This window comes from Apostichopus japonicus, chromosome 22, assembly GCF_037975245.1.
Source record: "Apostichopus japonicus isolate 1M-3 chromosome 22, ASM3797524v1, whole genome shotgun sequence".
Classification (NCBI taxonomy): domain Eukaryota; kingdom Metazoa; phylum Echinodermata; class Holothuroidea; order Aspidochirotida; family Stichopodidae; genus Apostichopus; species Apostichopus japonicus.
In genome coordinates this window covers 2,868,530-2,881,409 of record NC_092582.1, presented here as the reverse complement: position 1 = coordinate 2,881,409, position 12,880 = coordinate 2,868,530, and the positions used below count along the sequence as shown (strand labels likewise).

Sequence of the window (12,880 nt, the reverse complement as noted above, 5' to 3'; positions counted from 1 at the left end):
ATGGCAGATATGTATATTTATGTACACATTTATATAAATGATATGTTTATAATATATATATATATATATATATATATATATATATATATATATATATATATATGATATATATTTATATCTGTATATATGTATGTATGTGTATACACTATTCTCCCTAGTAGTACTAGTACAAGGAACCATATTGTATGAAGTTAAGAACACGTTCACAAACGTTATGACTGTAGCTGTGTTTTTAATTCGTAAACGGGAAGGAAATATATATATATATATATATATATATATATATATATATATATATATATATATATATATATATATATATATATATATATAGTTAACACGAAAACCTACACACATCTATTTTGTAAACAATGTTTGGACCAGTGTATGCATATAGATTATAGCAAAGCAAAAGTAACTGCAAATACGTTTGTTTCTCGAGTCCTGCTTTCTCTTCCTTCTTAAATCATGATAGTTTCCCCTTTCAGTTTACTTGAAAACTTTGCATATATATGTACTTGCTATATCGTCATTTCCTTATGTCAGATGAGAGAAAGTTATTTTAAGAAATAGAAACAGGATAAAATTTTGATTGATCATTCATTTCCTCGACGCCACGCGAAAGATTTTTACACATTTTGGCAACAGTCCAAGTGTCTTAGTGTACCGCCCTAATACTGAGATTTGAATATTGATTAGCGTGTACTTGACCAATGAACGAAGACCCTCGTGTCTTAACAATTTCATTCACCTACCACATCCCACAGTTGCGGTTTCGACGCATCATGCGTCACGTGCATGGTGTCTTCATCGGAGAGAATATCTAAATATATATCTATGTATACATTTTTGGTAAGGAGGATTGAAGTGTATAAATACCATATGGTACATAATGCTATTGACTTTGGGAAGCACGAATTTAAGTTTAGCTATATTTCATGTACCCCTTACACAAGTTAAAACGATTCATGGATTGGCGGCCAGGGTAAACTGGCGACCATGCAGGATAAATTACCGACTTCGAGAGATGTCAAAATAACAGATGCCAACTTCGACTGAATCCGGCAAAACAAGAAAATAACGTATCATTTGTATAACATAATAGAAGAAATGTTATGATATGGTAACGACAACATACATATAATACTGCAGAATTGAGTGCTAAACGAATATTTGTTTAAGACTTTCGTAATTTAAATATTGTGTTTTTATACTAAGCAAAACGTAAATAAAATATGCTTAATGTAAATAGAACTTCATTATACCATAACATCTGGGAAGAAGTGTTGGGGGGGGGGGGGTGACGGTAAAGGGGTGGGCAAGGGTAGACTTTAAATAGAAACGTGATGCTCTTCTGTTCGTTCAGACGTTCTCAATATGTGTAGAGTAAATTGTGGATGAGGATTGTGATACAGGAACTAAGGACAGAATGAGTGACAGGATCGGAATTAACTATAATGGCCGCCGGTGTACACAACAACGAGTACAATCATAATATACAGGTGAGACCACAAACTGTGGCGAGGTGTTACAATGGACTATTAATTACGTATATATGTTGTACAGTCCACACACGTGCACCATGGTTGCCTTAAGTTCCTTTTACGTAGCGCGTTTACAAAAGAATGCATTGAAATGCACTGAACCATTTGCCACAAATGCAAAATAATTGAGAACTGGCACGTTATGGAGTTATATTTCAGCGTGTATAGGGAACACTGGTGAACATAGTATATAGGCCTATACAGCAAAAGGGGGAACCAAATAGTCATGATAGAGAATTCTGCACAATGACTTTGTATATATCTATCTATATATATATATATCTTGATTATATATCTTGATTATATATATCTATCTATATATATATATATATATATATATATATATATATATATATATATATATATAGATAGATAGATAGATAGATATATATAGATATATATATAGATGAATATAGTGAATATAGTATATAGGCCTATACAGCAAAAGGGGGAACCAAATAGTCATGATAGAGAATTCTGCACAATGACTTTGTATATATATATATATACAATCTTGATTATATATATCTATCTATATATATATATATCTATATATATATATCTATATATATCTAGATAGATAGATATATATAGATATATATATAGATAGCTATATATATATATATATGAAACCATATTTCCGCAGTGATATATTGTGAATACCATCATTGGGTCCTTATACATTTAAGCCACTGACGTACCACACAGCATCTAAATAGTAAGAAAGTTGTCGGAATAACATTAAAACTTACTGTCTTGCTCGGTTTCAAGTCATCGGTAGAACTCTCAGTTACTGGATTTTGGAATAAATTGACGACAGGCACGGAACCAACTGAGCCTTCTTTCCCCTCATCACTCGGAATGGGTTCAAACTTGGCTTTGCTCATGTTGACACTAAATAATTACACTGTTTTGAGTACTCAGTCTTTATTTACTATACAGGTATACAGCTATAGCCGCACCCAACTTCTCCGGGTTACCGGTGTAAAGTAAATATAGAATACTGTCTATACTATAGAAATATAGTCACTATGCAAGGTTTGCTTCCTTGTTAAAATGTTTAAGTTACTTGTCTTCAAAAATCTTCAAAGTTAATCACGGTAAACAATTATTCAAAGACAAATTGTGAAAACTTCCCAATAGGAATAACGATACTACGTCTGCTCTGTGCTGTGTGCGGTTTTGTTATGATCGCATCATGTTGGCGCGCCCGCCGGTTTGTTAGTAAACACAGTCAGAAACTTAGACGTCCCTTGTAGTAGATAAGCCACGCCTACTCATAGATATGCTGATATGTAGTTCCGGGTAAATCGTTAGGCATGCTTAGTAAGGTATGTCAGAAATCTATCCTGTGTGTACGAGTGCTATTGAAAGTGACCACCGCATATGGCAGTGAATGCTGTGTTCATCTATAAAGCGTGTATCTTACTGTATGACAAATTGTTGCCTTATAGAGGACAAAACTGCGTGGTGTAATTAAGTGATTCAAAAATCAACGCATTTGCAGCCCACTGGTTGATAAAATTTGTCGAGTGGGTTAATTCTGTTGCAGATAAGGCCATATGATGAATAATACACGTGCGACTCGCGTAAAAGACAAAAACATCCGTAATATTTAATGAACCATGCATTCGAAGGTTAACTTATCTGCTTTTTTACAAATAATAGAATATTATCTATTTATCTTTTCTTTGAAATCACCCCACAGTGAATACAACTGTATATATTACAATAACTTATCGATAATAGTTGTGTAGCGTATACATAATCGTCATTATTAGTTGAAACCGCAGCATTTAAATAACACGTATTCGATGCGTGATATTAAATGGCGGGAAATTTCAGGAAACTAGCCTTAATGTCATGTATGTAGAAGTGTATACATATGTATATGTATATGGAAGTGGACTCGCGCAAAAAGAAACGTCTAATGCCGGTAATATAACCTAGTTTCGAATGAGGTGTAACAGAACTGTTAGACACCACCATCGATCGCAGAAAATACACACACACAGCTTGCTACCATCGGTAATTAGACTCTTGTGTATAGTCAGTACATACAAATGCGGTCAATACCTACAGCACTGTGTACAAACCATACAGCGATGGATATCTCAGGTCCAGCTATAGATAACAAGGTATTACGTTTCATTACTGTACTGTCTGCATTTTGTAGCGACACGAACAAAACGTCCGGAAAGTTAACTTTTTCAGATGGCCGCACGCGGTTTGGGGCCAGTCTTCAATGCCTTTAAGGGCCGCGAGGACTGAAGGTATAACAATATCACCCCCCCCCTCCCCCCTCACCGCCCCATTCACCTGTTCTCGCATCTTGTCATTTGAAGGATTCAATTCCGGTATTACCATCCACTCAGGGTCCGAGACTGCATGGCAATCATCTCCTTTCTCCTCACACTGCTTCTCCATCAACTAGGGTTATAGCTACACCCTCTCTTTGTTTTGGTTCGGAGGGGGAGGGGGAGGGGTGTAATGGGGTGCTACTGCTGGCAGTTTATAATGGTTGACATATGAGGTCTGGAGAGACCCTCTTTACAAAGGTTACGATTATCATCGAAACCAAAGACGTAGGGTCTCCACTGTTTGGCAAGGTTAGAAAGAAACATTCAACAGGTCTAAAACAGAGAGCATCTTACCATTATTATCTCCCCACTTATTACCCTATAAGTTCACTTTTACAATCTCTTAGCAAGTAGCACAGACAGGAAGTTCTCCTACATCACACTTCCCAGAAAGAGTACTAACAGTTACTATTTACAAGCCAACAACATAATAATATACTTTGCCAACTTCTAAGTCTCAGTAGATCACTTACACTTTGACCTCCGTGCAGTAATTCTCTCTACAACAGATACCCTACCAGCCCCGTCTGTGCACCCATGGAGCTATAAATAGCTCCATGGTGCACCTAATAACAGATCTCTGCCAATAAAGGAACTTTCACTATGATGTCATTTTCAATGATGTCACAGTGTGGTCATTTTTGAAAGGTTAATAATGGACAAAGTAACTTCCTTTCCCATCCTCTGTAACCCACTATCAGAGAGTATGTAAGATGTACCTTTCACCAATTGTATTCAGAGTGATTTAACGTGCAGGAGCCGTGCTTAGCACAGCTCAATCAGGCATGCCCCCCAACCCCCCCCCTCCCCCCCGAACACACTCGTTGCATTCAGTAGCATAGATATCTAGCCCAGTTGAAGCTCTAATATACCCCGTTTAATTTAAATTATTTGTTCGTGTCCTTATTGCTTGTTCACATAACGCATGTGACAGGTACAGACTAAAATTATCAAAGGAACATAAAGAATTGTAAATGGTACTATGAAATTAGTCAAAATTGATCATGTAATGTAGTTAACATTAGTCTTTAAATGTTAAAATATGTGTTGTGTTTGATTCAGAAATTATGAACCCACTATACACAATAGTCCATGTACCTGAAGCTATTTTTAGGACTGTTACTTGAGTTAAAATTAACACAACAAAACGGAATTATATCTAGAACGAAATAACTGCTTGCACGGCAGAAAGTATAAGGAACACACTTTTTATTTTTATTATCATGTTTTCTGAAATAAAGTTCTCATTCGACTACACAAAATGTATATAACATGTCAACCTTACTCATTACACGAGTATAAAACCAGCCTGCATGTGACAGATCTTACTCGGTACGAAATTAATCACAACATCCGTAGTCTATGCTTGCTAAGTTCTTCATTACCGTCCTGATATCCTTCTTCGTGGGAAACATTATAATACTGCACATTTGATTTACGAATCTAGGACAGACATGGACTCTGATTAACCCATGATAAACATGAACTCTGAATAACCCATAAGTACAGCTAGTAATAGATATACATATACGGTGCGACTCATATAGCATGGCGCTCTAGTTCCATGTCCTTAAAACAGAACGATGACGTAACTACGCCTTCGGTATAGAACAACAAAAAGATAACAACGAATGCCGCCTGTATAACAGCTCAATTTCTTCGTAATTGTTGTGATCACTAATCTGAACACTAACAGTTAGTGTACAGATTAGTGGTTGTGATACGCCTACGCTGGTCTTTCCGATAACTGTGTTTCATGGAACGCCAAAACCGACTAAAATGCAGGGGGGGGGGGGGGAATTATGTGGTTTTGGCGTTCCATAAAAATAAAGCTGGAAATTCAGACACATAGTTAGAAAATGTAGCCTACGAGAGGCTGCACGGGTTCAGACAAAGTTCAAAAAGAGTAAGTTACACTGATTTTGTGCGATTAAGTTGAAAGTATTCCCTAATTCTTGGAACAGGAAGGTGCTACATGTGAGGTTAAGAGAGAGGAAGGCCGTTGAATATAAAACAATATCTTTTTCTTGTCAACTTACATATCATCCCCTTGTACTTGACCATGTAAAATGCACTGTCATGTTGGGTTTCCTTTATACAGCGTAACACGAGGCTTTATCGCACAACACGCATACTCTGCAATCAAGACCCAAAATAATGTAGTCACAACAGTTGATAAACTTAAATTTTTCCTTCACTCTTTCTGAGTCATAAGCATTCTTTTTGACTTTTGGATGTTGAAGAGGATGAAATAAACTACTGATGGCCTAAAAATCTGGAGGATTGAAGGTGATTTAAGGTATTTTAGAAACTATTGGATAAAACAAGAAGAATCAGCAGCGACAGATGGGAAAGGGGAGCACGCTGATAAATTTTGAACTCTTCTAGTTCAAAATTTAAGCGGTCATGGTGGCAAAAGTTGAATGTCAGTTGAAAACTTCTATCTATGCTCTATGGGCCTTGGAAAGTGACGAGTTTAGTGTGTAAGTCAATGGGAGCAATTAATTGTGGTGCGGTACCTCCACAGAAGAACAAATTATATATGTAGCTTAGATTTTGAATTTACAACTGATGTGTGAATGTCACTCATCCTAAATACAAAGCGGCAGTTAAATCGATGTAAATTGATGTGAGGGGTATAGATCTGATATCGTGGGTACTATCTGGTAGGCCAATCATCCTAACCACGGTATGACTATGGGAGTCTTCCGAGACACGTTAAAAGTCAATAGAAATGTTGATACCGGATCAACCTCAACGTATTATGCCAACATACGACCAGGTATAGGCGGCCTATGTAATGAAGGACGAAATATCGTTCCATTCCCACTGTTGTCACAAAGTCTTACTTCACCATATATCCAGTTCTAAAAAGTAATTATTTACCCGCAGATGCTCGCCGCAAAAGCACTGCAGTCAACATTGAAGTTGGGAGTGGTTAGGACTCTCGAATTGAAGTGAGGCTGTTGAATAAGTTACATCCCACGAAATTGTTCATTACATTGTCTAAACAAAAACAAAAATTCGTGCTGCTGTACACACCAGTAGCAGATTAGACATCTCAAATTTGCTATATAGTTACTGCTCCAAACACAGGCTTGCATGTACTGGTAGTCAATGCATGGAAATATATACCCATTCTTATTTTAGTTATGATTATATTATTTTTTATTATCTTTATTATATATTTATTATCTACTTTTAGTTTTTATATTTCAGGGCCTCGGGAGAGATGAGCTTTACGCTAACCGTGTATACCCTTTAAACTTAAAGTTAAATAAATTATTACAAAATCCAAATAATCCAATTATATACCAAATCAGATGCGATTATTACCTGCAATGCAACACACTGCATATTATGAATAAAATGAAAATAACAGCTGCAGTTCGGACAGTTTTCCAATGATAGTACCACTTTCCTCTACCATTTGTATAATACCCACGTTTTTGTTGTTGTTGTTGAATGTCCCTATGCAAATGGCAATATTTACAAACACGGTTAACTGGGAACTCCCTAAACATATCAAGTGACGTAACAACGACATATCTTTTGTAAAGTATCTTCAATTATGCAGCTAACATATATACGCATAATGATTGGGGCTGCAGGCTATTGCGCCCTCTATTCGCAGCAGCGAAGAACATTTGCAGAGAAAGTTTAATGTCGGAGTATTATCGACGCGAAACAATCGGAACTATACATGCATGGTTGCGTCGCCCTGTTGCTAAGTAGTAAAATCATAAAAAAATGTTTTGCAGATCATTTTAATTGCCATTTGATAAGCAGTTCTTGAGTTGAATCGGAACTTAATATGAATAAACATTGCATCGCTAGGTAGAATTATGCTGAGTAAGTAACCGTCATATTTCCAAACTGTCCGAGTCGCCCCGGACAAATTCTTTAAGCTATTATTTACATGAGTGAAGCAAATCTAATATTTTCTAATTATTCTTTTCAAAACTAAGTTTCAAAGCTGAATTAGGAAGCTGAATTCAGCTAAAAAGCTAATAAAAGTTAAAAATTAACCTAAAGAAAAAGCTGAATTAAGATCAAGGCAAAGTGCTCTGCGCCATCATCCATTTCTCTTTGTAAACACGATATCTCCATAATTTGCATGTTGCTTATCTATTATACGTACAAGTACCCATTGTTTTTGGTGGAGCTCGAAGGTCATTTCCTCTTGCTCTTGGATGAAAAACCCACCTTACTATGACCCGGCCGGGTATCGAACCCGGAACCTCCCGATTGATAAGCCTCATTGCTTTAGAAACCCTACACATTGCACTTGGCCAAGAAAACCAGGAAAATGAGATACTGGGAAGGGCAGCATAATTTCGAAATGAGTGGAGAGCAAAGGTTAAGGTCTTCCTCAAAAAAAAAGCAGGTCAGCTAATGAAATTGGATTCAAGGAGGGAATTTTTCTTAGTTCTTTTTGAAAACTGCGGTTAGCACTGACCGATGTTTTTCATATTATCTTTGCTTTTTGTTTTGTTTCGTTTTTTTTTTTAATTTCAGCATCACTTGTTTCCAAGAGCGACGTTCTCCACAATATTCCTTCTTCTCTGAATCTGAGTACCGAAATCTTCGATGTACCATTGGTCGTACAGAGGTTTTCATAGACAGACCCAGAAATCTCAACTTGCAAGCTCTTCTCAAATGGTCACACTACATTATGAATTGTCAACAACTCTGTAACTGGACGACGTACATTAATCTTGGAGTGACTCGAACTGGAATATCATAATACTGTGAAGTTTCTTGTAGCAATTGCACCGAATGGGATAATAAGTTTCCAGGCTCTCTAAAGCATGGGGAGGAAGAGCGTCAGATCATGGTGTTTATAGCTCCATGGTCAGATCAACAAGTAATAACCCAGCAATCTGGATTTCTTGATTTGATTGATGTAGGTATTAGGAAATGTTATCTTAACTGATCGTGGGTGCATAGAAGATTTATTGTTGCGTCATGCAGCACTGGAAATTCCACCAGCTAGCAAGGGATCAGAACAAACGATCAAGAATGAAGGAGAAAAAAACCCAAGAAGGGTTGCAAATGCCCGTATCCATGTTGAACGGGCAATCAGGGGCGTAGCGAAGGGGTTTTTGTTGAGGGGGGTGTGGAGAATTTGATTTGCCGACTGATCTGGAAGTGGTGACTGAAATGGGGGAGGGGTCTAAGGGGAGGGGGTGTCCCCGTCCCCTTTGGAAAATTTTTAGTTTTGAAACGTCCTTAGATGCAATCTGGTGCATATTTTAAGTCAAATTTGATTTGCCGACGGATCTGGAAGTGGTGACTGAAATGGGGGAGGGGTCTAAGGGGAGGGGTCTAAGGGGAGGGGGTGTCCCCGTCCCCTTTGGAAAATTTATAGTTTTGAAACGTCCTTAGATGCAATCTGGTGCATATTTTAAGTCAAATTTGATTTGCCGACGGATCTGGAAGTGGTGACTGAAATTGGGGAGTGGTCTAAGGGTAGGGGGTCTACCCCTCCCCTTTTGAAAATGTTTAGTTTTGAAACGTCCTTAGATGCAATCTGATGCATATTTTAAGTCAAATTTGGCACGGAAGAAGCTCCCGTTCTCCTTTCTCTATTCAGCTTTCCTTCTTTCTTCCCCTTCCGCTCTCTTCACCTTTTCTCCTTTTGCCGACAGACCCAAAATTTGCCGACAGCGACCAAATTATTGGGGGTGTGACACCCCCCCCCACACCCCCCCCCCGCTCGCTACGCCCCTGCGGGCAATTAGTCGAATGAAACAATTTATGATTTTGAAAGACACTTTACCAATCTCACTTATTACTTTGATAGATGACATCATAGTTGTTTGTACTGCCCTGTCAAATCTATACATCCTCCCCTCGTTTCGTGATTATCTTGATCAAAAATTCATGGAAAAATGTCCAGGTTAACTTCTCAGCCAAAGTTTTCTTATGTACATTTGCCATACCATATTCAGTTAAATTGTGTAAATATTCCTGCATTATACAGCTACCTGGTAACAAAGAAATGTATTCACCTGTTTTCTGACTGCCAGATAAGTTTTGTTTCTACAAGCCCTGCACCTAAAATATACTTTGGCAATTAGCTCAACATTTGGCATATATTTTATTTGCAATGACACTTAACTTACTAGGAGGTGAGGTTTACAAGCCTTTTTCATTTCCCACTTCAGTTCCTTGCCCATTTGTGGATGCTTTAAATAAGAATTAGTGGGAGGTCAAATTAAGTATGCTTATATGTTAATGCTTGCACTAGAGACATTTCATGCCAAAATGTGCATGCCCATTATACGTTTCCTACTGTAAGAAAATTTTAGCGTTTCCTTTCTAGTTTTGGTCGGCCACGTTGAACAATACTGTACTTACCATGATATTTCACTCTATGTGATGCCTATTTTTGTGGAACGGGGGTGGACGGGGGGGGGGGGGGTGGCTGGATGAGGACTTATGTTGTAATAACTTAAGGAATTGCCTTTCACAGTAATGTTATAGAACAGTAGTTTGCCTTCTACAGAAAGGGTGCAAGTTCGGAGTCCTTATACTGTTTTCTTTTTCAAAAAGTTTCCACAGCTTATTCTTTTGTCAGCATTACTTTTACAAGTTTGGACACCATTATCTGGTCAGTCATCAATTGGGCACATTTGCTGGACGTTTTGACCTCAATAGTAGGCCTACTCAATAGGTCCAGTCCCACAATTTCTAAATTGAGACAATACCGTCAAGGCTTACTCCCAAGGTATTGCTTTTTCTGGAAATACATACAGACCACAATCATTCACCTTTGTATATTTAGATGGCCCCACTTCCTTTGTATATTTAGATGGCCCCACTTCCTTTGTATATTTAGATGGCCCACTACCTTTGTATAGTTAGATTGCCCCACTTCCTTTGTATAGTAAGATGGGCCAACTTACCTTTGTATAATTAGATGGGCCCACTTCCTTTTTACAGTTAGATGGCCCCACCTTTTTACAGTTAGATGGCCCCACTTCATTTGTATAGTTAGATGGCCCCACTTCCTTTGTATAGTTAGATGGCCCCACTTCCTTTGTATAGTTAGATGACCCAACTACCTTTGTAAAGTTAGATAGCCCCAATACCTTTGTATAGTAGATGGCCCCACTACTGCCTTTGTGTAGTAAGATGGGCCCACTATCTTTGTATAGTTAGATGGCCCCACTCCTTTTGATATATATCCCTGTCATACTTCAAGGCTGGCAAGTGCAGAGGTGGGGGTTGTGTAACACATTATATGCTTCACCAGGGGCATTGTACCCACACTGAGATCCTCTCTTAGTCTACAAAATTTGAGAAAAGAGTCAAATGTGTCTGTACACGTCTCTGCTAGCTCACAAAGGCTTGGCGGATCTGCATCTTCCGTTTCAACTGTTATAACATTGTCAACATTAAAGTCACTATCTGTCAAACTTGGCTGGTATAGTTATTAGTTACTATGGGTTGATACCTTCTACTGAAACAAACATGGAGTACGACACGATGGAAAGATGACATCTACCATATCCTCTACAAAGGTGGATTTTTTCGAAGTGTAACCAATGGTTGAAATAATTTCTTGGCAGAGAGGAAACAGTTTCACGTGATTGGTCGTTAATCGAACACTATATGTGACGTAACGCACTGAGGGTACAACAAAGCTCACCAAACGACTGAATGCCCGTTAGACACTGATAAATGTGCAGATTCCAATTGAATTTGTGTTGCAGAAAAGAAACCAGTGGAAAGTGAAACCATCCCAACTGTATAACACACGTTACTGACAATCACTCCAAATGGCATAGCGGCATCATTTTACTGCGTCACAGTTGTGGCTTTTAGTTTGACTTTAATCAAGACCCGAAAAGTTTGTACGGGTTGGTGTGAAACGAGCGTGGCACAAACATGATTGTGGCCTCTTTAAATTGCACTGCAGCATGGAATTAAATTGAAGTTGGGCGATCCTAGTAAGTTGACCCCACCAGGGCCCTAAGGCGGGCCCCTGGACCCCACGCCTTTATGCTCGCACGCTACGCGTGCTCGGCGTGTTAGCTGCCCGAACACCGGCGGGAAATCGGAAGTGTGTTCGCGGGAAATTGAACAAGGTTTTCCAACACTGCTTAGTACTTAGGTAGTACTAGTAGAGCTAGGCCCTATCCTAACTATAGGGACTTACGACCATCAGGCCGGGAATACTAGAGGTAGGACATAGGCTAACCTATGCCTATATAGACTAATTCCGCCTAACCCAATCTGAACTAATAATGACGCAATTTGGGGTTAAAAGTAAACTCATTCGGTATGGTTATTAATTCATTCAGTATATGTTAACTAATTTCTAAAACTTACCCTTCACGAACGAAGTTATCGACCACTCGCTGTGGGCAGTCTACCGAAGACAACATCAATTTAGGCAACAACGTAACTTTAGATAGCAGCAACAGTTTAGACGTAAATGTAGAATAAGACATCAACGTGTGTTTAGACATCAACGTGAGTTTGAATAGCAACATGGTAAAACAGCAGCAACATCGTTAGTTTAGACTACAAACCACTTTGTTTATAAAACAAAATACTGTTGCCCTTTTCGCGTTCCATACGTGCACTACAATCAAGTTAGTATTGTCATTGTACCATTTGTCCAATTATTCGGTTTATTAGAGTTGGACCCCGGAACACGGTTATTTAATGACAATGGTATAAACAAACATTTCTAGCGCTACCAAGTATTTTTTACACACGAATGAATCTATAGGGTTCTACATGGAAAAACCCGTCCTAATAATAACATGCAAAATCTAGCCATATGATTGCGACAAAGCTAACAGCATTCCATAAAGTCGGCTCCCGAATCAATGAACCGTTTAAGTCAAGTTTCAATTTTCTTCCTTCGAACATCGAACAAACAGCTAGCTAGCCGACGAATATATTGTAGAGCAAAACAAGCACGACAGTTGGAAGGTTCAAGTTGATGGCGCTCTTCTA

General features: G+C 38.3%; 1 protein-coding gene across 2 annotated transcripts in view; it reads right to left on the bottom strand.

The window, feature by feature from the left end:
- LOC139964242 (sodium- and chloride-dependent neutral and basic amino acid transporter B(0+)-like) overlaps positions 1–12,880 on the bottom strand; it is a 45,646-nt gene that overhangs the window by 16,672 nt on the left and 16,094 nt on the right. Inside the window, exon 1 of one of the 2 annotated variants that reach the window (XM_071965694.1) lies at positions 2,297–2,755. The exons of the other annotated variant lie outside the window; for it this stretch is intronic. Coding sequence (XP_071821795.1) covers positions 2,297–2,431 — 135 coding nt within the window. The 5' untranslated portion in view covers positions 2,432–2,755. Of the gene's footprint in view, positions 1–2,296; positions 2,756–12,880 lie in introns of those variants that run through there. 2 annotated transcript variants of the gene reach the window in all.